Below are 25000 nucleotides of genomic sequence, written 5' to 3'. Positions count from 1 at the left end.
CCTCGTGTGAGCGGGAGCGGGACGGAACCGGGGGCCCGTCGGGGCGCGAGCGCTCGGGCTCGTGGGAACGAGCCGAAGTCCATTTGGATGAGACCGCCGTAAAACAAAAAAAAAAATCGGGGCGAAGCCGGGGTATGTGTTCCTTTGTGTCGGCGGGGCCGCTGACGGACAAGTGATGTTTGGGGTCAGCTAGATTTCACCGAGGGGTTTTATAACACTTAGCTCTTTAAAAGCGCTGCGCCGGCCCCGGCGTGGTTACAGGCCCGGCTCCGCCCCGCTCCCGCTCCCGCTCTGCCCTCTCTCTCGTGTGCGCTCGTGTGTTTGGGGGCGCCGAGAGCGCTTCCTGCAGGAGTGACCTCATGGCTGACCGGAGCAGGGCTCCCCGAGCTCTCGTGGCCGAGACTTTAATGGCGACGCGGATCACAGGGTTCACGGAGCTCGGCGCTGGAGCTGGAGGAAGTGGAGCTTCGCTCCGGTCAGCACGGAGGACCATGTCCATCTCTCACAGCATCATCTTCAACACCATCAGGGCTGACCACTGCATGCATCATGAGCTCTGACTGGGGACACAACTGGACCCAACTGGACCCCCACCAGATCAGGCTCAGATTACAGCCAGATGTGGGCCAGAACAGGGTCATGTGGGGGTCACATCAGGGTCAGAGTTCAACCAGCATCTCGTCTCCACCACCATCCAACACTACAGTCCAACCGTCTTTACCCACTAGCCCCTTTACCTGCTGGCCATGTTCCACTCCAGTGCGGGGTTCTGGGAGTTCCTCTCCCCCTCGGCGGGCGAGCCTCCCTTCCCCGCGTCCTTCTCCGGCCGGAGCTGCTCCCAGCGGGCCGTGCCGATGTTCATGGACTGCAGGTCCAGCTGGTACTGCCGGTCCTCCACCTCAGAGCCCGGGTCGCGCAGGATGCCCAGGTTCAGCGCCCTCCTGATAGGGGGAGAGAAAGAGAGAGAGACGGTCAGTGGGACTGATACAGAAACTGTGGGAGAGATGGAGATAAAAAAAAGAGAGAGAGAGAGAGAGAGAAAGAGAGAGGTGAGTGGGTGAATGGATAAGGACAGGACAGAGACGCAGAGGAAGGAAGGAGAGAGAGAGGGAGTGATGGTGAGAACAAGGCTGGAAGTGTGGGGGTGGACTGGGGGTATGTGGGGTGTCCAGGGGAGTCCGGGGGGTGTGATACGGCTGCCTTTTGAAACCCACACTAATAGCAGGCCTGGACCGCGTGTGTCCAACAATGCTTTATCCAAGGAGCCCAAAAGCACTTGAGGGAGCTGGGGAGGAACAATGAGTCTTTATGGAGCGAGCGCGGGCCAATGCCTCTCAGCACACACTGTTCTGCGGAGAGAACTCCCTCCTGAGCCGCAGTGTTTGCTTCCCGCTTAACCAAAACACGGCCGACACAGATCGCGAGGGCAATTGTATTAGTGAAATTATGCTGTCAAAATCTCCTCACATGGACAAACACACACACGCACACACATACACTCACTCACACACACAGACACACACACACATGTGTTTCTTTTAAACTGTGTTCTCCCACTGTTTGGCTTTAAGAGAGAACACAGGGTGGGTGCTATCTCTACCTATTGTAATCAGAGTCCCCCGGAGGGGCCCGTTAGCTCTTGATTTCAGTGAGGGCACCATTAGGGGATCGCTAAAGAGACACCAGTGATTAGACCAGCAAATTGGCATTTCCAGGAAAATCGGCTAATAGATCATTGGACCGCTGACCATAGCACTCTCCCTCCCTCTCTCTTGTTCTCACACAAACTTACACACACACACACACACACCTATACACACGCACACGGAGAATGCTGTGGCAGCAGTAGAGCCTACACACCTCCTCCTAGAGGCCCATGGGCAGTTCAGCTGTCACTACCAATAGCGCGTGAGCCACAGCGGCCGTGCTTCTGACACGGAGCCCTAACTGCCCGGCACGCTGCTGCAAACAGACAGAGACACATCTACATAGGGAGAGAAGAGAGAGAGAGAGAAGGAGGGAGAGAGGGAGAGAGAGAGGGGAGAAAGAGAGAGAGAGAGAGAGGGAGAGAGAGAGAGAGAAGCGAGAGAGAGAAGAGCGAGAGAGAGAGAGAGAGAGGGAGAGAGAGAGAGAGAGAGAGAGGGAGGGAGAGAGAGAGGGAGAGGGAGAGAGAGAAAGGGAGAGAGATAGAGAGAGAGGGAGAGAGAGAGAGAGAGAGGGAGGCCTGTGAGAAAGGCGCATTCATGGGGTGCTGCCGGGTTCAGAGAACGGCCAGCTCGCGCAGGACCGGTGCAGCCCGAGGCCCGTGGAGGCTGACCACAGAGGGCCGAGGGGAGGGGGGGGGGGGGAGGGGGGCTACTGCAGCAGCTCTGAGTCAGGCCCAGCAGCACTCAGAGGCAGGTCAGGAGGGAAGTCCCGCAGGCACGGCAGGGGACGGGAGGAGCCCCGCCGCCCTCACTGGGTACCTCACCGCTTACGCCGTTACGCCACCTTGCATTTGCCCGTAAACACTGCTTAAGTCAACGGGACAGTAGCGTAGCCTGAAAACGCTCAGTCAACACCAGCGCACACACACACACGCACACACTCTCACACACACTCACACACACAAACACACAAACACTCGGTCTTTCTCAGAAAACACACGCAGTTAAGAAAGCATTATGTCCCACAGCGCATCGGCTCAGGGAATTCGCACATGAGCGAGCGAGCGAGCGAGAGGGAGAGCGCAGCCTTCGAAAAACAATGATGTCATGCAGTGTGCTGCAGCGAGAGACAAGATCCCACTGAATTTGCAAATCAAATCTTACATCTGCACATGACATCAGCACTCGCCCGCTTATGATATGTTTATTTGTCCTGGTGAATTCAGAACGCCGGCTTAAACAGAATAAATAAGGGCTTAAAACGACAACAGATGTTGTGACAACATGAGTTTTATTTGTTTTGCCAATGTCAATGGCAATTTTCATATACACTCTCCTCATTTAGCAACCCAAGCCGGGCTATTACCACATCTGAACGACAACGAGCTCCGAATACCAAAACAACGGGGAGGGAGAGATCCGAGGTGTGCAACCGAATTTATCCCCGATGGTTGACATACGACGAGCAAACGAAAAACACAACTCCAATCAGTGCCTTGGAAAAGATAACTCTCCCCTCCGTGCTATCTAAACGATGTGCTCTGGGGCAGTGGCTTTGTGGTGTTTGGGTGGGATCACGTCAACCTGGGCCGCCAGTGCTCGTCCTCTGGTAACAGTAGAGCTCCCTCGGTTCCCTCTCTGACTTTCAACGTTAAACAAACCACAGTTACCTCATAGGACGTCCAAGGCTTTTTTTCGGGGGGGTTGGGGGGGGGGGGGTGCTGTTTTTCATAAAGGGCGAAACCCATCAGTGAGTCCCTGTGTAATTCGCCAGATTTCTGAGGCCCAGGGTCATCGCAGATGACATAAATAAATATGATAAACATTTATCTTGTGCGCACTGCGGCCGGTGGAAGTGGCGTGACTTAATATCAGAGGACATATTTCAGGCCGTCTGAAGAAACGCATGAGCCAGGGATTTGACAAATGAAGGGGGGGGGGGGGGGGGGTGGTGCAGCATTCCCCTTTGGGGTGTGCTAATAATTGGAGCCAGACTTGCTTGTTGTACATGCGGGGGTGAAAGTGAAGAAACGAGGGAGTGCAGAGGGGAAAAAAAAGAATGAACAGAGAGAGAAAAAAAGAAAAACAGGCGGCTTTGACATGTTTGATGGGTCATGTAAAGACCACACCACTCGGCCGGGGAGGAGCTGTGGAGAATGCCTCTCTGCAGAGGTGGGAGCAAGGCACGGCTAGAGATGGCCTGGCCTGGACCATACACAACAGAGGTAGAGGCACACACAGCTACACAAACACACAGATGCACACACAGACGCACCAGCACACACATACACATACCCATACCCATACCCATACGCACACGCATACACATATACACATACACATACGCATAACCTCTATGCACACACAAACAGACACACATACAAATAAAGAAGGCCAGAAGCTTCTATTGGTTATCAGCCTAGTGGGGCTACATGCCCTCCAAGGGGCACATGACCTGGTGTTGCACTGTCCTGACAGTCTTTGAAAAAAGAAAGAAAAAAAGTTGGGGGAAAAAAAAACATTGACAAAAGCTACAGTACATGAGCGGACTACACTAGAGCTGCGGTCATCATAATAAACATACCGTCCACTGCAGGTGGAGTGGACACTGCTGGGCTTCATGCGTCTGAGCGATAGGGAAAGTTGGAGCAGGAATAAAACGAGAGAGAAAAAATGTGCTAAATGAAAATAACAAGTCATAAATGACACATGCACACACAGATGAGGGAAAGCGAGAGCTGCCTCGCTCGCCTTGTTCCTGCGCCAATCCTTTCAGAATTGCAGGAAAAGACCGCAAAAAAACATTATTTTTACGACAAAATCCTGCTATTTATAAAGACGGATCAAACCCTGGTGCAGGGGAGAGAGCTCTGTTTAGTGGCCCTGGGGCAATTATTTTAGAACATTTTCTCCCTTGACACAATTTTCAGCCAAATTTAACTCCAAAAAGCGAGTTGGAGAATGAGAGAGAATGAGCGAGTGAATGAGTTGGTTGGGTGAGAGAGTGTGTGTGAGGGTGAGAGAGTGTGTGTGTATGTGTGTGTGAGAGAGAGAGAGAGAGTGTGTGAGTGTGAGTGTGAGTGAGAGTGAGTGAGAGAATGAGAGAGAGAGAGAGGAAAAGAAAAGCCACCGGGGCAGATGAGATATTGAGGGTCGGGGGCGTTCGAGCCGGTCTGGTCTGTGGCCGTGGGCACACCGGAGGCCCAGCACAGTAGTTTTACGCGATGCCAGCGCACAGAGGCAAAACGCACTTCCTGCATTACGTTCCCACACACCTTCACAATGAGGCCTTTCTGAGCGCCACCGACAACTTATGAAAAAGCCGTTTTTAATGAAAGCCATTAAGTGGACTGCGTCTAGGAAGAGTGTGTGGGGGGATTTCTGTACAGTAGGGGTGTTTTAGTGCACCGCTGTGCAGGGAGCTCTGGCCTGTGTATCTGTCAGGGGCCCTGACCACGCTGTAGGTGAGAGCTACTCGTGGGGGGAGAACAAGCAGCAGATTATTGCCTCGTGGCCTCCAGCCAAAGCCCGCTGTGGACGATGAGAAATGTCCACATGATGCTAAGAGGAACTTCTATGCCGGCTACATCGAGCATGATCGGGGGGTCCAAACTTCCAAGAAATCAATTTTGGGTTCACTGGCCAATGATCCGAAACACCACGGTCTCATCATAAGGGTCAAGAGAAGTGTTGCGGTTTGGACACTGATTATTTTACAACCATTGATACAAATACAAATAATAGAAAAGAAGAGCTGAGAAATGAAGAGGAAAGAGAAGGATATGAAAAATAAAGAAAAAACATTGAGTTTTAGTATGAGTTGCAAAGCTATCTCAACAATGAGGACACAGACTGCTGACCAGCACTCTGGTCATTCATAAGCTCTGATAATCATCCTGATAAGCTCTGCCCCCCCCCCCCCCCCCCAGCAGATGCACACAGAAGGGGCAGGGGTGGAGTAGGGCAGGGGCAGGGGTGTATGGGGCATTGGTTGAGTAGGGCAGGGGTATATGGGGCAGTGGTGGAGGAGAGCAGGAGTGTATCAGGGGCAGTGGTGGAGGAGAGCAGGAGTGTATGGGGCAGGAGTGGAGGAGGGCAGGGGTATATGGGGCAGTGGTGGAGGAGAGCAGGAGTGTATCAGGGGCAGTGGTGGAGGAGAGCGGGAGTATATGGGGCAGGAGTGGAGGAGAGCAGGGGTGTATGGGGCAGTGGTGGAGGAGAGCAGGGGTATATGGGGCAGGAGTGGAGGAGAGCAGGGGTATATGGGGCAGTGGTGGAGGAGAGCAGGGGTGTATGGGGCAGGAGTGGAGGAGAGCAGGGGTGTATGGGGCAGGAGTGGAGGAGAGCAGGAGTATATGGGGCAGGAGTGGAGGAGAGCAGGGGTATATGGGGCAGTGGTGGAGGAGAGCAGGGGTATATGGGGCAAGAGTGGAGGAGAGCAGGGGTATATGGGGCAGTGGTGGAGGAGAGCAGGGGTATATGGGGCAGGAGTGGAGGAGAGCAGGGGTATATGGGGCAGTGGTGGAGGAGAGCAGGGGTGTATGGGGCAGGAGTGGAGGAGAGCAGGGGTGTATGGGGCAGGAGTGGAGTAGGGCAATGACTATGGTATGAGGGGCGGTATGAGAGCCCTGCACCAGGCGGTCGTGTGAAGGTTAACCGCGGTTCAAGGTAATAAAACAAAACCGCGGGCCGATGTGGGGCAGGGCTGCGGGAACTCAGCCGGCCTCTGGCAGGGGTCCTGAAGGGGCATGTGTAATAATGTGGCCCTCGGCTCGGCAGGGGCTCCCTCTCACTGCACCATGTGTGTGTGTGTGTGTGTGTGTGTGTGTGTGTGTGTGTGTGTGTTCTTCAAAGCCACAGGGGCAGGAAACGCAAGGGTAATACCAGCTCGCTGGCTTCTGGATCTCGTCACTACCGAAGCTGCAATCTGAGCCTGCACGCTGGACCTGTTTCCCACTCCATTTCCCCTACAATTACATGCAGTACTTGTCTGCTTACATGTACCATAGCCCCCAGTGTGCGTGTGTGCGTGCGTGTGTGTGTGTGTGTGTGTGTGTGTGTGTGTGTGCGTGTGTGTGTGTGTGTGTGTGTCCCTTTCCTGTGCTCCTTCATGAACATGCATGGGTAGACGTTAGGTTTTTAGTCAAGGTAAATTACATGTGCGCAGAGCCACATCATGTTTTTCAGAGCCTCTCCGGGCCCTTCGTCCTCTGCAGGCCCACTAGACAAATAGTGCTTTCTCTGGATTTGTTTTAAGCCTCGGCTAGGCCGCTTCACACACACACACACGCACAAATAAACACACACACACGCACACAGACACACACACAGACACACACACACACAGACACGCACACAGACACGAACAGTCTCTGTTGTGGCTTGCATGAGACGAGGCCGTTTGCAAGAAATCCAAACTTTTTATCAAAATACCCAGATGTAACATGCAGTTTTTGATGAAAAATTTCATAAAAATGGTTTGAATAAAAATATGATTAAAGGAAATGATCTGTGCAACAGCTACAATAACCAGAAATGAATTAAAAGAAAAGGGGGAAAAACGGAGGAGCTTTATCTTGTGGTGATTTGGCAGCGCGACGTCATTTCCAGAGTAATTCTACTGGACTGCGTGGTTGCTCTGCACTCAGCAGGACCAGTCGCCAACACCCCCCCCCCCCCCCTCCGCCCAACTGCCTTTGGCTCTGGAACACCAAGCTTACACCCCCCCCCCCCGCACCCCTAGAGTAACACACACTCACTCAAACTGGCCCCCCTCTCCAAACCAAGCCTCTGTCTGTGGGGAATTCACACACACATTATGATTCATGAAACTTGCAATTACCTAGTAAGTTAAGAACCCAGACTGATGGTGGTCCGCTCCAAATTGCCTGCGCTCTGCGACTTCTGGGTAACTACCCGGCCAAGATTTATTGCCGGAGTCAACTCCAATTGCATTTAATTTGCATCCAAAATTATAGTAATTAGGGCTGTGAATTAGGGCGGCGAGAAGCCGTTCGGACGTGACGGGAAAGCCGTGATGCGACGCGGAGGCCGCGCGTCAGCAGATTTTCGGGCTCAGGGCGGCCATTTTGTGGTGCCTCTGACAGGTAGTACCACAGGGATTTAGTGCCGGCCTTTTCCCTGAGAGTTTGGAAACGGGGAACCGCTCCAAAAAAGTGCCTGCTGGGCGATGCCAAGAGATGAGTGTGTGGCTCGACTATCAGCCCTTCTGCTTCCTGGAAGGAGCGTTTACGGGAAGACGCTCCACCGAGGGCTACTGTTTGGACGACTGGAGAAGGGAGCGTGAGAGAGATCACAAACTCTGCAGCAGTCTGGAGCAGCAGGGAACAACAGAGCAGCGCCCACACATATCAGCAGCTTCAGATGCCACCAGCGACAGGACTGTTTAAAAGCAGCAGAAAACAACTCCATGACGGTCACTGTTCTGTGTATGCTGTGCACAGGTCCCACCAGACGCCAGAGCCACCTGTACGCCTTCCTGCGGTCTCAGAGCAACCCTTTGCGGAGAAGGTGAGACGGAGGATCCTCTCTCTGGCGCGCTGTTCAAAAACGGCAGCGCATCGTACGGTCAGCCGAGTCTTCGAACGGGGGCTCGGACCGCCCACACTGACCGACGAGAGACAGCGTTCGCACCTCCTCATCCATCAGGCGTCCTCTCTCGGCCAGCTTCCGTCACGGAGGCCGCAACTGCAGGCCTGCTATCCATTACCATGATAAGAGTTGAAAAACATCCACAAACCCCTGCATCATCCAGTCATATTAACAAAACATCTTGGGGGCAAGAATTACCTTCTTATATGCAAAGGGGGGGGGGGGATCAAATATAGCCAACAGCTTACAGACAGGGGTGGCGGTAGGGGTGTGTGTGTGTATGTGTGTGTGTGTGTGTGTGTGTGTGGGGGGGGGGGGGGGTCTGGCCTCATTCAACGCTTGATAACTATAACACAGTGAGTGGGAAGTCTGGAGGAGATATCGGAGGGGTAAAATAGAGGCTTTTGTTTACAAAGGCCTAGTGTATACTGAGAAGTCGCTGTTTGCACTTTGATTTCAACATCTTAATTGCCAAAGCCATTTATCTCTCAGGCAGTTTACATGTCAGAGCGAGGGGCTTATAAACACGGCGTGCCGAGGGTTGCTGCCGCGCCACACGGTGCTGTGCCGAGGACGTGTGTGTGTGTGTGTGTGTGTGTGTGTGTGTGTGTGTGTGTGTGTGTGTGTGTGTGTGTGTGTGTGAGAGAGAGAGAGAGAGATCGGCAACACTGCCACAACACTGTGTGTGGCAAAAAAGAGCCTCTCCCCCACCTCGCCCACCACACCACTACACCCACCCCCCCTCCTTATGGCGAATTTACGATCATCTCTTCATCACGCTCCTTTGTTGCAACACCGCTGCGCTTCACGTTCAGATGCAGTGACTCTCACTCGACCGCTCAACCACGAGGCCTCACGGGTCAGCGATGGCACCGTCGGTGGTGGCGTCTCTCTGCGGTCCACCCCCGGTGGCCAACCCAAACACGCCGCCCGCGCTGATAAGGCGCGATCTCCCCGGCGAGACGCTCTTCTCTCTCTCTCTCTCCCCTAATGGCCGGGCGAGCACTCAGGGCCTGTTTACAGTGGAGCGCCGCTTGGTTTACATACTGCGGCGAGGCACGGCGTGAAGGCAGCCACATGCTATCTGCATTATCCACCCCCACCCCACCCCACCCCACCCCACCCCACCCCCCGAGTCGCTTCTGCTCCACCCGCGCGCGGGCTCCGCATGAGGTCTGGATCGCACATGGCGCCGTCTTCAGACGGGTCAGGTAGCGCCGCACCCAAGGCCTCTCCGCTGCAATCTGCGGAGCAAGCCCAAAGAACGATGCTGGCACGGGGGGAGGGGGGGGGACCCCTGCCAGGGAGTGGGTCCGAGGCAGCTGAGAAACTGAGCTGGATTCCCAACACAGGCCAAGGACACCACCATTGCAGCGAGAGCGCGGGGAGACCATGGGGATGACGCAGACAGTGCTATTTTAACCATTCGATTTCCACAAGTGTTGTTTCGTTTACATTTACTTAAACAGATGCTTTTACAATTACGGCAGGGGGGGCTCATATATACTTGTATACATGGCCCCGGGAAATGGAGTCCAAGGCCTAGCTCTGGTTATACAGTATCCAGGGTAAAGCACTATTTACTCTGGCAGTGTTTACGCATCCTCTCCTGATGAGGTTCCCTTGGCGACAAATTTCAACAAAATGTTTACTCTTACATAGTCCACCGCAGGATTTTCTCCCTCTGAAAAAAAACAAAGGGGTGTCACTCCTCCCATCTTTCGTTGGAGAGAGAGAGAGAGAGAAAGAGAGAGAGCGAGAGAGAGAGAGAGAGAGAGAGAGAGAGAGATCTGATCTGATTCTATTTCTCTTAGTGGGTTCGGGCAGGGTTTCAGCGACCTTGGTTCGACGGGGAAGTGTGAAGGCAAGGCGTCTTGACTTCCTGCTTCTCGGCCCGATTTAAACCAGACCCCCCCCTCCCGAGCGGCGCGCTTTGGGTCTGATGTAATCCCAGCGCCATCTTAATTGAGGAGGGCTTATCTTTAATTAATCTCTAAACACATGCATGGAATAGATTATTCATAAGCGGCGGTAATGGGAACCATGGCGAGAAGGGGAGGGGGAAGATGTCTGGCCCGCTCCGCAGTACAGTCGTTTCCATCAAGCCAGAGTGAGGCGGGCACATACCTCAACGCCACTTAAACTGTAATTAAAGGAAAATAATCCTCTCCTCTCTCACGACTGGCGCTGCGAAGCCGAGGGTGCCCTGCCAAACGCACGTCCGCCGACTTGACTTGGGGCTTGGGGGGGCCCTCGGCAACACTGGGCGTCCGGAAGACGCGGGCAAGATGCTATGCCGTATCGGACACTGGCATCACAGGGAGAGATGTGCCATATCAGACCGATCAGAGAGAGATTCTTTTGTGATTCTACTGTGTTATTTTACTGTGTTATCTGTAACACTAGCTTTGGCAACACTGTACCCAAACAGTCATGCTAATAAAGCTCCTTTGATTTTGATTTTGAATTTGAGAGAGAGAGAGAGAGAGAGAAAGAGAGAGTGATAGAGAGATAGATTTAGAGATAGATACAGTAGACAGAAAGAGAGAAAGAGAGAGAGAGAGGATAGCAAAGGGTTCTTTTGCAGCTGCGTGTCACATGTGTATCTAAATGGCTGGGTGGGATCCAGCTCATCCAAACAGGGTGCTTAAAAAGCAGTGGGGAGCAGCAGGCTGATGTGGAGCGCTCCTCATCAGTGCACCAGGGCCATTCCTCTGGCTGCATGGGCTTCTCTTCTCCCCACACAACAGGCTGACACAACGCTGACTGCAGCCCTCCAATCATGCCTCCAATCAGGGTGATAATACCAACAGGTCAACAGGCAATGCCCCTGATTTACTCTGCTAGTAAATGAGCTCGAAGTGTGTGTGTGTGTGTGTGTGTGTGTGTGTGTGTGTGTGTGTGTGTGTGTGTGTGTGTGTGTGTGTGTGTGTGCATTTGTGTGCGCGCACAGGGGAGATGGAGTGAGTTTTATGGCGTTGTAAAATTAGTACCAATTTATGGCTCTGACATTGAGGAGGCACTACTGTTTTCTTTTTTCCCCGTCTTCGTCTTCGCTAACCCCTTTATAATTGATTAAGTGCTTCAATATTGACCTGCACTTATGCAATCTGCTTCACGTTAACGTCTTGTAAGCGCGCGCATGTGTGCGCACACACACACATAAATACACACACACAAACACACACACACACACACACTCGTACTTTAAAGATGTCCTGGGAAGTAATGTTTTTGCCGGAGCAGAGTGAAATCCTTGGCAGGGATTCACAGCGACTGATTAGGGGTTGCGTTTTACGTCAATTATTTAATTCTGACAAATGTTTAAAGAAGCGAGATTACATGTCAGGGATTTATCCTTGTTGGGATATAAATGGTGGCTTTTTCCTAAACAAAGCTGAGTGGAATGATGGCCACATTTGATTGGGCTAACTAAGACTACAGGTTGAGCAGTCAAACTGCGCAAACATGTAATCAGATCGCTGAAACAGTAGGGCTTTTCCCTCCACTGTGTTCCCCTGACCTTAAACAACATTTCAAACTAAGTCAAATTTCCGTCCCATAAACAAAGGACTAAATCAAACATAATACAACGAATCGGTTCTGGAAGTGGCTGCATAATGGAATTAAGAACTTATGTTCAAAAACGCAGGGGAAAGTTTTCTCCCTCCCCCCTCTGGCTCCGCTGGCTCCAAAACATGGGACAGTTTTGCTGTCCACGACAACAGGGCTATAACCACTTTCTCATGAGATAATGTCCAAATAAATTTGTGTCAGCAAGGAAAATGGAGTCGCGTAATTAAAATGATCTGTGCCACAGATGCTTCCTACACCATCTAATTCTCCCTCTGTCCAAGGCGCTCGGGCGGAGTGTTTGTTATTTGGTGGGCCATCTCGAACGGTTTTAAACTTCGCCGAGAATTTACACAGAGTGACGTTCTTTTTTTTCGACACGGGGGGATTTCTCCAGCGGCCCCTGGTTGAAAAATGGAAACTTCTCATCTGCAGCCCCACATGGTTGACATGTGGCCTTCGACAGTGGTGGTGTGTGTGTGTGTGTGTGTGTGTGTGTGTGTGTGTGTGTGTGTGTGTGTGTGTGTGTGTGTGTGACAGTAGAGGAAACAAGGGAGTGAAGTACTGCAGAGATGAAAGAGAAAGCTCAGTTGCACTGAGAGAGAAGAGGGGGTGGTGGTGGTGGTGGGTGAAGTGATTCTCAGGGGCTAGCTCCCCTCCCGCGCACTCACAGAAGCAGAGGCCCAAGGAGCTCTGGCTCTAGTGGAGTGTGTGGGTGAGGAGACTCTAAGGGGCTACTCAGGGGCTACCTTCCTCCCACACACATCAGTGACTGGACACACACACACACACACACACCACTTTAATCACCTCCAGTGTCAGACACACAACATCCCTCGAGATTGAGGAAGGGAGGGGAAAGATAGAGGGAAAGGCGAAAGCAAGTGAGAAAGAGAGAAAGAGAGAAAGAGTGAGAGAGAATGAGATAGAGTGCAGAGGTAGAGAGGCAGACAGATCAGAGACCCTGACCATGAGCATGTTAGGAGACGAGAAGAAGAGAAACGTCCACGCACGCAGTCAAGAGACTGATCAAAAGAGCAGCTCCAGAAGGAGCCAGAGAGACCACAACCAGAGAGAGCAGCAAGCACACAAGAGGGAGAGGCTAGAGAAAGTAGAAACAGGGAAAGAGAGTGTGTGTGTGTGTGTGTGTGTGTGTGTGTGTGAGGGGTGAGCATGGCTGATCAGTCCCAGTGGCCAATCCTAACCCCCATAATGAACCCATTAGGGGCAGCGTCCAGGCCTCCCCGGCTACTCTGGCTGCTGCTGCTGCTGCTGGTGGTGGTGCGGAGCTGAGTGGAGCGGGCGTCCTGTAGCGCGGGCGCGGGGGGGGTGTGGGGGGGGGGGGGGGGGGGGGGAGTGGGGGCCGGAGGAAGCTCCCCCGCTGAGCACTCGCTCACTGACTCACTGAAACCGCAGCACAGAGCAAACACGGCCGTCAAGCCACACCGGCCTCCACCAGCCCAAACACCCATCCACCCACCCACCCACCCACCGCCACTGACAGCAGAGGAAGGGGAGATACAGGGAGAGAGAGAGAGAGAGAGAGAGAGAGAGAGAGAGAGAGAGAGAGAGAGAGAGAGGGAGAGGGAGAGAGAGAGAGAGAGAGAGAGAGAGAGAGAGAGGGAGGGAGGGAAGGACGGAGAGAGAGAGAGAGAGAGGGAGGGAGGGAGGGAGGGAGGGAGGGAGAGATGGGGAAAAAAGGGAAGCGAGGCCAAAGGCTTGAATATCAAAAGCACACAGAGGAGCTGAAAATAAAACATCTCAAAGTTGCTGTCGAGCAGCGCCTTGATTCTATTAGCCAAGCGAAGGAGAGAGAGAGAGAGAGAGAGAGAGGAGGGGGGAGAGATGGATGGAAGAGAGAGAGAAGGGCAGACAGACGGAGAGCAGGCATGAGAGAGGGAACAAGAGCAAATGTGTGTGTGTGTGTGTGTGTGTGTGTGTGTGTGTGTGTGTGTGTGTGTGTGTGTGTGTGTGTGTGTGTGTGAAGGGAGAGAATAAAAGAGAGACAAATGAGAGGAACCCCTGTGGGACAGGAAGGCCTGAAGTTTCATCCAGAAGCCAGAAAAAAAAAAGACAGAGAGATTAAAACAAACAGGGCAGCGGCCACCTAGGGTGAGAGGCCCGATTACCGACTCTGTGTGTGTGTGTGTGTGTGTGTGTGTGTGTGTTTGTGTGTGTGTGTGTGTGTGTGCGTGTGAAGAGAGAGTGTGTTTACATGGTGAGCTGGTGCTTCTGTTGAGCACAACAGCCTCCCCAGTCAGTTAGCGGGCCCACGTGAAAGGCATTAGGGGCGGGGCGCACTTCAAACAGCGCTACTCGGAGCTTCCTCCCACCCTCACACTCCTGCAGGCAGGAAATGCTCTACAACATCCTGTGTCCATCCGCCTCATCGCCACGCACACACACGCACACACAGACACACACAGACACACACACACACACACGCGCACACACACACACACACTCGCGTGGGTGAGCTGCATTCTCGGGAGGTGGGAAGAGCCTTAGGGAAAGATGGACAATAACTACACAGGAAGGGGATGGATACAGTGTGTGTGTGTGTGTGCATGATTTATATGCGATGAGAGTATTGTGTGTGATGAGTGTGAGGAGTGTGGTGTGGTGTGTCATGACTTATGCAACCGACGAGTGAGAGGAGTGTGTGATGGGCACGCCATGAGTGTGTGTGATGAGTTTGTGATGTATGTGAACAGTGTGATGTGTGTAATGAGTGTGTGTGTGTGTGTGTGTGGGACGGGCCTGCGATGTGTGTGTGTGCGTTGACTAGCGTGATGCATGGTGTGTGTGATCAGTGTGTGTGTGTGTGGGACGGGCCTGCAATGTGTGTGTGATGAGTGTGTGAGCGTGGCGTCGACTGGGGCAGGTCCTGCTGAGACCTCGGGGGCCAGTGTTCGTGGCACGCCGCGGGGGGGAAAAATGAGCTCACGCCCATAAAAGGCCTATTTATTCAAAAGACGCAATAATAAGCCAATACGCTTTTGTTGATGTTTACTGCCTGATTGAATAATGACCAATGAAACGCTGAACGAGCTTCTCTCCTTTGTGCAGTACAGCACTGTTTCGGAGTGACTAATGAATATCAGGCTTCTCTTGTGTGTGGTGTGTGTGTTTGTGAGCATGTGTGTGTGTGTGTGTGCGTTTGTGAGCATGTGTGTGTGTGTGTGTGTGTGTGTGCCAGGGGAGCGAGTGAGCGTGTTAAAGGGGAGCGGGGAGCGCTAGGAGTGGCAGGTGGGCGGACGCAGCGTCCAGCGCCGGTGAATGGGCCTCTTCCTCTGCTGCTGCCGCGGCTGCCGTTCCCATGCCCCGGGCCAGCTCCCCAGCCAGCCGCCGCCACCGGACCGGGCCCGGGCCACGCCTGGGCCGCGCGTCACGCTTATCTGGGCCAGAGGTGGCAGCGAGCCTTCTCCTGCTCACAGGAGCGGAGGTGGCGTGTTCCGCTCCACTCGGCTCTGCACAATCAGCCCGGCTCAGCCCACAGGATGGGACAAGGAGCGCTGCTGTTAACAGATGTGTGTCACGGTAGCTCTCTCTCTCTCTCTCACACACACACACACACACACACACACACACACACACACACACACACACACACACACACACACACACACACACACACACACACACACACACACACACACACACACACACACACACACACACTCTACCACTAACACTCACTCATACACAAATAGACAGGCTTTGATTTAACACATTTAAATCAAACGCATGTGCTGCACTGCAAGCCATTTAATTCAACATTAAAATACGTGCGTCAAAATCAAGATAAAATCTAATCGCCAAAAAATAATGTTCTGTGGACGATCCGAAAGTTTATTTTCTTGAAAAAAAATCAAAACAATCTACAGACCCGAGCAACCGTCTTCAAAGCCGAGAGCAGCTTTAAAGGCAAACTTCAAACACCACTAAGAGGGCTCCAAAAGGAAGCTTCCAGTAAAAGGTTACAAGTTGGACCTTAAAGCGCTCCTTTATATCAGCCTGAATGGCCCTTAATAGTCCTACAGTGAGTGCAGATACGATTAATAGCGAGATTTGTATATTTGGAGAGAGAAAGATCACGGTGTTTAAGGCTACGGCTCGTCTGGTGGGGGTTGGAGGCATTTTGGAGTGTGCGGTAGGACTAAGCGATATTAGCGCCACTTTCATTTCTTTCCCAGAATAATAAATGTGTGCGGTGGCGGGGCAGGAGCGCTCGGCGGCTTTGAGGCTGTCAGTGCGGCGCAGCGGCGGGGCGTAAATCACGGCGGATGAAAGGCTCAGGAGGATCTGGCGCTCGGTGGAGCTAGCGCCGCGCCATGCCGCGCTCTTCAACGCAGCCTCCTCGCCCGCCGCTGCTGTGCCATGACGCGCCCAACCACGCCACGCAGATCCTCTGCCCTCCACATGATCAAAGCTAAGCCTTACTCCATCGCCTAGAACACAATATCACAAACACACACACACACACACACAGATGCACAGAGATATACATGTACACACACACTCAGATTAGATAGACAATACACTGCTGTTTTCTAGGGGCGGCACAGGCAGTCTCAAGACATCCTTCAGCTGGTCGCTCCGCGTGAGAAAAGCTCTGCATGTAGAGCCCTGTGAGGCCAGATGCCCTCAGTGATCTCTCTCTCTGTGTGTGTGTGTGTGTGTGTGTGTGTGTGTGTGTGTGTGTGTGTGTGTGTGTGAGCAAAGCTCAACAGGACCAAAGGGCCTCAGTAATGTGTGGTGTGTGTGTGTGTGTGTGTGTGTGTGAGTGAGAGAGAGAGAGAGAGATAGAGAGAGAGAGAGTGAGAGAGAGAGAGCGAGAGAGAGTGTGTTTGTGTTCTGGTAGCACTCTGCAGACCCAGTGAGCTCCCGGTGTACTGAGCCAATGGTACCATCTGAACAGGCAGCTCTGCGACCCATATGCCTCTCATTACACGAATACTAATCTGGAGAGAGGGGGGGCACGGGAATCTTTCTTTGTGAAGATGGTGTGTGTGTGTGTGTGTGTGTATGTGTGTGTGTGTGTGTGTGTGTGTGTGTGTGTGTGTGCGAGAGCGAGAGAAGGAGTGAGGTCTCTGTATATGATGCAGCAGGCATGTTGTGACAAACACAGATATGCACATGCACTAGCAGAGACATGTACACACGCAGACACAGACAGAGACACCGACACCGACACACAGACACACAGACACACAGACACACACAGACACAGACACACAGACACATAGACACACAGACACACAGACACACACAGACAGAGACACACACAGACACAGAGTTTTGTTGAGGAGGGCAAACATGTGTCTGTCAGCTGCAGGCTCCATCAGAGCCCCGTCTCCTCGCTGCTCTTTGAACAGATCGTTTTAAGTGCCTCTAAAAAGCCAATAATACCAATCCATTAAGCGGCCCGTTCGGAGCGGGCCCCCAGAAACAAGCGGCCCACAAAGGCCTTCACATGATTTCACTTGTTCGCTTTGGAAAAATAGAGGGGGGGGGGGGGGGGGTGTGGAGGCGCTTTGAACGTCGCTGTAATTGAGGCAAGTCGCGCCAGCACTTGGAGCGGCTCTTCACTGAAAACATATCGAGCATAGCGTATTTGTTCTAGGCCATAATTGTGCTCGAGTTAAAAAAGGCGTGTAACTGGGCCTGAGGATGTGTGGCATTATCAGTGTGTGTGTGTGTGTGTGTGTGTGCGTGTAAGGTAGAGAGTGAATGTGTGTGTGTGTGTGTGTGTGTGTGTTTTTGTGTGTATGATGGGGGACTTACCACAATGTAATGATCATCATACATTTTACGTGTATGTGTGTGTTTATGTGTGCGTTTATGTATGTGTGTGTGTGTGTGTGTGTGTGTGTGTGTGTGTGTGCGTGTGTGTGTGTGTGCATGTGTGTGTGCGTGCATGTGTGTGTGTGTGTGTGTGTGTGTGTGTGTGAGTGAGTGTAAAGCGATAGGGACTTGTCATTGTTTCCATGAGGACAGCTGTATGGGCTGCTTGAGCGCTGCTTGTTGGTGTTACTGGCGGTCCCCTTCACAAGCCGCCCCGGTGCACATGTTTATGTACCACTGCCCCAGCCGCTCATAAACTTATCTGAACCTCATGTGGACACGCGAAATAAGGACACTCATTGTCTTCTGTTTTTGGCTGGGGGTGCTGCGTGTGTGTGTGTGTGTGTGTGTGTGCGTGTGTGTGTGTGTGTGTGTGTGCGTGTGTGTTGATGCAGCGGCAGCAGCAACTCAAACCAGGCGCGCGGGCTTCCAGGGGAGCGCAGGAGGCCTGCGGAGGAGGTTTTGGCTAGGGGAGCGGGTGACTGGGTGTTTACACTCCCGTCGCCTACCCATGGTGCCCACCTCCCCGGGCTGCACCTCCTCCGCCCCCACCTCCTCTCTCCCCACCTCCCCCCATCATGGCTCCACCCTCCACCCTGGGGGCCTGGGCTTCTGAAAAAGTGCCTGTCTGGCTGGGCCACGGAGGGGAGGGGAAGGGGGAAATTAGTGGACAGGTTCACAGGAAGAACGGAAGAGTTAGCCAGAGAAGAGAGGGGGAGAGAGGGAGGGCGGGGGGAAATGAGAAGAGGAGAGAAGAGAGGGAGAGAGAAAAGAAGAGAAGAGATAGAAGGAGAGAGAAGAGAGGGGGAGAGGGAGGGAGGGGGAAAATGAGAGGAGGAGAGAAGGAGAAAGAAGAGACGAGATGGAAGGAAAGAGGAAGAGAAGGGAGAGGAGGAAGAAAGAGAGGAGAGGAGAACAGAAGAGTCGGGTAGCGGAGGCCTAGGAGCCAGCAATTCACTGTAGAAGCTGCTGTGCTTTTAAGTCCAAAATTGGGCACCCTGAGGTTGAAATGTGCCTCTTATTAGACAAGCATTAAGCAATTATCCCATTTGGTTTCCACTGCCACAGAGAGCTTGTGGTTTCACACATGGACGTCTGAAGGGGCCTCTGTGCATTCTTTCTTGAGGTTTCTCTCATTCTCTCTCTCTCTCTCATTCTCTCTCTCTCTCTCCACTTTTTCCCCTCTTCCCGAAATGTTCTCACCTACTATCAGACAGTGAGGTTTGTGGGAAGCGAAATGGCTGTTTGACACACAAGCATGCACGAATGCACTCACACATACTGTACACACTCACACAGACACACACACACACAGTCAGCGTAAAACACTCTATTTCCTAAGTCTGAATCAGGCCCGTGATGAGAAGTCGCCGGGGAGCACACAAGACAGGTTGGAATGCGTGCAGCCCTCTCACACTCCTCACACACTCTGCACTTTCAATTAAGCAAGGCAGACATTAATTGAGGCCTGTCTGACACAGCTCCAGCGCAGAGGAGAGGAGAGGAGAGGAGAGGAGAGGAGAGGAGAGGAGAGGAGAGGAGAGGAGAGGAGAGGAGAGGAGAGGCGTGAAATCCCCCTCACAGGTCAGTGAGGCCCGGCGCCAAAGCGGCCATCTGCGCTACGAGTCGGCGCGGCCTCGTGCAGGAACGTGACATTCGGGCGAATGGAGGTAGTCCAGCGCTGCACACATGCGCCCCCTTCGCCGACGGTAACGAGATCTGACCGTAAATGCGCTGGCTGTCGCTCTCCGGGCGCAACATATTTTCCCAAGGACTCCAGATGAGCGCTGCGCTTGCACAATGCTGAGATACCAGATAAACAGCACTTCAATTACACTAAACACACCCAGCTCAGCCTGCAGCGCGTGCACACACACACACACACGCACCGGCTCACTGGCCTGTGCTCACACACTGGGAAATGGAACATAAGCGTGCTTATGGCAATGGATGCATGTATTTACATGACCATGCTGGAATACCAAAACACACACACACACACACACACACACACACACACACACATGACCGATCCAGTGTCACACACACACAGACACAGACACACACACAGACACACAGACAGACACACAAATGAAAATAAAAAACACCAGTAAAGTTGGGAGCCTTGTTGTGTTTGGTGGAGCAGGCATATTCCCTGTCCTGGTGCAGGCAGGGTGTGTAGATTTAGAAACCTGCATCCTGCCACAGGACACACAGTGCAGCGTTGCCTGCCTGGCTGCTTGAACGCAGACCCCCATCCACCCTCAACACCCCCAGCCCCCCAGCCCAGGGATCAGGCCCTTTTTACGAGGCCACGACAGCTGAGAGGTGATCCCCTTCCCTCAGCCCTCCCCAGGCACCCCGCAGGCCTGACTTACACAGCCCCCCCCCCCACACACACACACCATAAACAGCCCACGCCATCCGGGAAGCAACCGAGAAGAGGTCTGGACCTCGGTAGCGTCCAGTGGGTGAGGGAGTGAGTGGCAGTCTGTCCACTGATCCCACTCAGGACATGACAGCAGCTCCCAAACAGGCAGCAGGAAAAGAGAGAGAGAGAGAGAGATAGGGGGATGGGTAGGAGAGGAAAAGAGAAATAAACGAGACGCAAGTGAGTGAGTGAGTGAAAGAGAGAGTGAGTGAAAGAGGGCGAGTAAAAGAGAGAGAGTGAGTGAAAGCGAGATGCATGTGAATCCGAGTGCATGTAAATGAGAGTGCGTGTGAGTGAGAGAAGCACAAAGAGAAATTGTGGGTGAGTGGGATATAAAGAAAGAGAGAGAGAGAGAGAGAGAAAGATAAAAGAAAGAGCGGAACAGAGAGAGAAAGAGGGGCAGAAACCAAGGGGAAAAGGCCGATCCCACATCCCATGTCTCCATAGTACTGTAAGTGGCACAATGAGCTCTTCATTTGTGTGCCTGGGCTGCCTGATGTGATTATGGCATCTGAGCGGCAGCAGGGCTCAGCTCCCTGAGACCAGACCAGACCAGACCAGACGAGCGGCGCGGAGATGGAGATGGAGGGAAGACAGGAGGAGACCGACAGAGAGAGAGAGAGAGAGAGAGAGAGAGAGAGATAGAGACAAAGAGAGAGAGAGAGATGGGGAAACAGAGCGCTTGTGGTTTCCTCTGATTTTCAACAATCCTCCTTGTGCAATCTCACTCTCTCCCTCCCTCCTCCTCCTCCTCTCTTCTCTGCTCCCTCTCTTCTCTTGAAAGAGCAAGATGCTCACGGGGGGAGTTATGTACATGAGATGGCCATAAATGCATGGTAGGGCTAGTCTGGTTTCAGCTTCTAATCCCACTAAACCCTTAAGTGCAGGCAGAGGAATACAAGTGTTGCGGTAGGACTTCTCACAGGGGATAAAACCCTGAGAATAACTTCAGACGGCCCACAGATATTTATGGAATGAGCCGCAGCCAGTACACAGAAGTCAGCGCGAGCCCACAACACAGGCGACGCAGCCCAGGCCGGGCCCCGCTCACTCCCGTTAACGGAAAAGCCAGACAGCAGCTCGGCAAGCGTAACACGGCACAGCACAGAGGAGAGGAGAGGAGAGGAGAGGAGAGGAGGGGAGAGGAGAGGAGAGGAGAGGAGAGGAGAGGAGAGGAGAGGAGAGGAGAGGAGAGCAGAGTAGCTAGGGCTGCCCCAGGAGGTCTGTCCACAGAACAACACGCTCACCGCCACGCACTCTGGACCAGCACATGAACAGGAACATGTGCACAGACATGGGTATGAACAGCAACGGGAAGAAGTGTTGTCAACAGAGACATGGAGGGACAAGAACATGAAGGTGGAGGTGAACACAGACATGAAGGTGGAGGTGAACACAGACATGAAGAACATGAACAAGGACATGAACGTCAACCCAAACACTAGCACGAGCAAGAACAGGGACATGACCATGAACATGAACATGAACAGGATTGGGAACAGAAATAGAACTCAAACACACACACGCACAAAGAGTTCTTCTGCGCTCAGGGAGCTGAATGCAGATGTGTTTGTCTTCTCTCGTTCTGTCAATCTGAAACATGAGGTGTGCAGGTTGTGTGTGCGTGTGTGTGTGTGTGTGTGTGTGTGTGTGTGAACAGGACGTTGGGCCTCAGAGGTAGTGACACTGGTCACTTGACATTTTTCCTCTGGCTTCCCCAGGAAATTGGGGAGCGTGTAAAGCAACACAGCACTGCACACACACAGAACCTGGAGGGACCGTCCAGTCAGGGCCTCAACCACCGACCCCCCCCCCCTCCACTTTAAAACAAGAGGATTTATTTCTCTCACTCCCAGAGCCTCCGTGTGGGAGAGGGAGAACGGAGAGCCCCTCCGCTACAGGTGGGGGGAACATCAGTCCAGGCTTTCCTCAGGCCCCCAATCCCAATTACGGCATGTCATCTCCAGTGCACTCCGACACACAGACCCATCCCGGTCCATTCCACAGCCCATTAGTCGGGATCAGGTCAGGGAAAACCCTGCTGGATTTTCTACTCGTACATGTGAACATGAGTGTGTGTGTGTGTGTGTGTGTGTGTGTGTGGAGGGGGGTAGGGGTGAGCTTTAATAAGCGCCGGTTTGATTTACGTCTGCAGCAGCGAGGGCTGTGAAGTTTAAACCAATTTGATGGCGCATTCATCCCAGGTGTGGCGGCTGATGTAACCCCTCTCAGCCGTCACCAGGTGTTTCATATGCTGACTGACAGCAGGTCTGTTTGCTCAGGCTGACCCCGCATTCCCATGATCCCTCACTCCACTCTCATGACTCCCGTCAGCCGGAGAGAAGCGGGGGGGGAGAGGAAGAGAGAGAGAGAGAGAGAGAGAATGACAGAGTTTAAAGAAATAAAAGGGGAAAAAAACAGAATAGAAAAACAGTGAGAGAGGAGAAGAAATAACACGGGGGGGGGGGGGGGATTGAGGATCAGAGAGCAGAAATTCAAATAAAAAGCTTGAGAAATGGCCGTCCGTTAGCCACTGGAATTGTGTGACACGGGATCCCTCTGACAGGGTCTGCAAATGAGCTGTGAAAGGCTTTGGATAATCAGCCATTTTACCTCCGCATTACCGCCGGCCGCGCTTACTGCCCGCTGGTCAGGTTACACGAGAGCCTCGTCTGGTCCTCAAACCTCCGCAAGGCCTCCACGTATAGTCAATAAAACACCCCTTTCACCAGAGACGCGGCAGGAGGGAGCTTTTTCTCAAGAAAAGTGCAAACGCCGTCTATACTTAGCTTCGCGCTGCCAGAGTGGGTAGCGCAGTGAGCGACGCCTCTGTTGAAAATAAAACACGCAAAAGTCTAAATCATGCCAGCCCGCCGGACCCGTTTCTCACCGAAAAACTGCCTCGCGTCGTCAAAACGTCGCGTCTAATTAACCGGCGCTAACAAACTGCTGGCTGCGCTGAGAAACCTGTTCCCCTTCGGCTTAATTACACCCTGGCCCAATGGTGTGAAAGACACACACGGAGATGCAGCGGAACACACAGTCTGATTCTCAAGGGAGAGAGAGAGAGATAGTGCTGGAGATTCCCACTATTGTGTCTATTGTGTCCTAAAATGACACTATACCAATTCAACTCACACACACACACACACACACACACACACACACACACACACACACACACACACACACACACACACACACACACACACACACACACACACACACACACACACACACACACGGAGCTCAGGCTTCCAATGTAGCGAGGTGAGTGGCCTTAAAGACAGAGGAGCAGCCCTGTGGCTGGGCCAGGGCAGAGGTGTGTGCTAAGGGCCTGGTTAACCAGCACCACCAGGGCAGCAGTAAACAGAACCAGGGGGGGTGGGAGGGGGGGGGGGGGTGGTGGCAGTGTGGCCCAGGGAAGGCCCTCCGTGCCCGGCCTCCCACGCAGTGCCAGCAGCACCCTTCCAGCGGCCGTAAACACGGATGGTAATGGCCCGTTTGGCAGCGGGGAAGAGGGGGTGTGTGTGTGTGTGTGTGTGTGTGTGTGTATGTGTGTGTGTGGGGCAGTGGGAAGGATGAGAATAGAGTGCTGGTGCAACGAGCCGTTCAATTAACGTCGCGCAGTAAATTCATGGCCTCTCTTTTTTTTGTGTTTGTGTTTTATAAAAACGAGCGCACCAGGAAAGAGAGCGAGAGAGGGAAACACGGAAATGAAAATAGCGAGAGGGATGAGAGACGTCCAAAGAATGGAGAGAAGCAGAGAGAGGAGGGGAGAGAGGAGTGGAGAGCGGAGGAGAAACCAAAACAGGTCGGGGTGGAAGGGGAAAAACAAGGCCAAACACCGTTCATCCGCAACTTCCCAGAAACATGACAAAAACACACACGCATACACACACACACACACACACACACACACACACACACACACACACACACACACTGATTCACGAGTACTGGGCCAGACTGTCATCAACGCCCAAGCCAAATTGCCAAAGCCATTAGGAGATGGAAAAGTGGTGGGACAGCCCTGCCCGGTGCATTTTCTCAGCCTCCAACAGCGTGAGTAATGTCTGATGGGTGTGAGTGTGAGTGGGTATGCATTAGCCTTCTCTCTCTGGTCAGTCCAGTCACGTGGGCTCCTGCTAACTGCTGTAGGAGTGTGTGAGAGTGGATGTGTGTGTGTGTGTGTGTGTGTGTGTGTGTGTGAACTCACACCCATTCAAGCTTTTGAAAGCAGCCAGGCCATTTCCGCCTCAGCAAACCTCATCGGAGAACAACAACAAACAACAACCCCCACCCCACCCCCGCCCCCACTCATCTCGCTCTCTCTCTCTCACACTCACTTTCTGTCTCTCTCTTTCTCTCCCTCCCTCCATCTTCCCTTCTGTCTATGTCGCCTGGCTTCCAGTAAATTCCTGCAGCTTGCTTGTGTTGGCCAGGACATAAATAAATAGCAATAACTCCCCACTAAGGGGAATTCTCCTGACTGACAGACAGTCTGACTGACTAACCCCGAGGCTGTACACCTCGTCTGTCTGCTCCCACACACACACACACACACACACACACACACACACACACACACACACACACACACACACACACACACACACACACACACACACACACACCCTCTCCTGATGCCTGCGGTTCAGAAGGTGATGTTGAACACTGGAAGTGATGATAGCCATTACATGCAGATGATGCCTGGTGACTTCATCATTCCATATAGACAAGACCAATTTGGAATGAAGTGGGTGGAGGAGGGAGGGTGGTGGGGTGGGAAAACGAAGACAAAACAACCGGAGGCTTGGAGATGGCTGGGAATGAAGGGAGATCAGGTGGGAAGAAAGAGGGAATTAAGATAGGAGTGTTCGGGATGAAT

The 25000-nt window shown here is 52.9% G+C and overlaps 1 protein-coding gene across 2 annotated transcripts in view; it reads right to left on the bottom strand.

Annotated features, from left to right (window-relative positions):
• The window catches only part of LOC134082664 (intermembrane lipid transfer protein VPS13B-like), a 360061-nt gene that overhangs the window by 123039 nt on the left and 212022 nt on the right, over positions 1-25000 (bottom strand). For both annotated transcript variants that reach the window (XM_062538539.1, XM_062538538.1), the window contains exon 31: positions 738-941. In XM_062538539.1, the coding sequence (XP_062394523.1) occupies positions 738-941 (204 nt within the window). The remainder of the gene's footprint in view (positions 1-737; positions 942-25000) is intronic.

The sequence above is a fragment of the Sardina pilchardus genome, chromosome 6 (genome assembly GCF_963854185.1).
Source record: "Sardina pilchardus chromosome 6, fSarPil1.1, whole genome shotgun sequence".
Taxonomy (NCBI): Eukaryota; Metazoa; Chordata; class Actinopteri; order Clupeiformes; family Clupeidae; genus Sardina; species Sardina pilchardus.
This window is presented reverse-complemented; position numbering and strand designations above follow the sequence as displayed.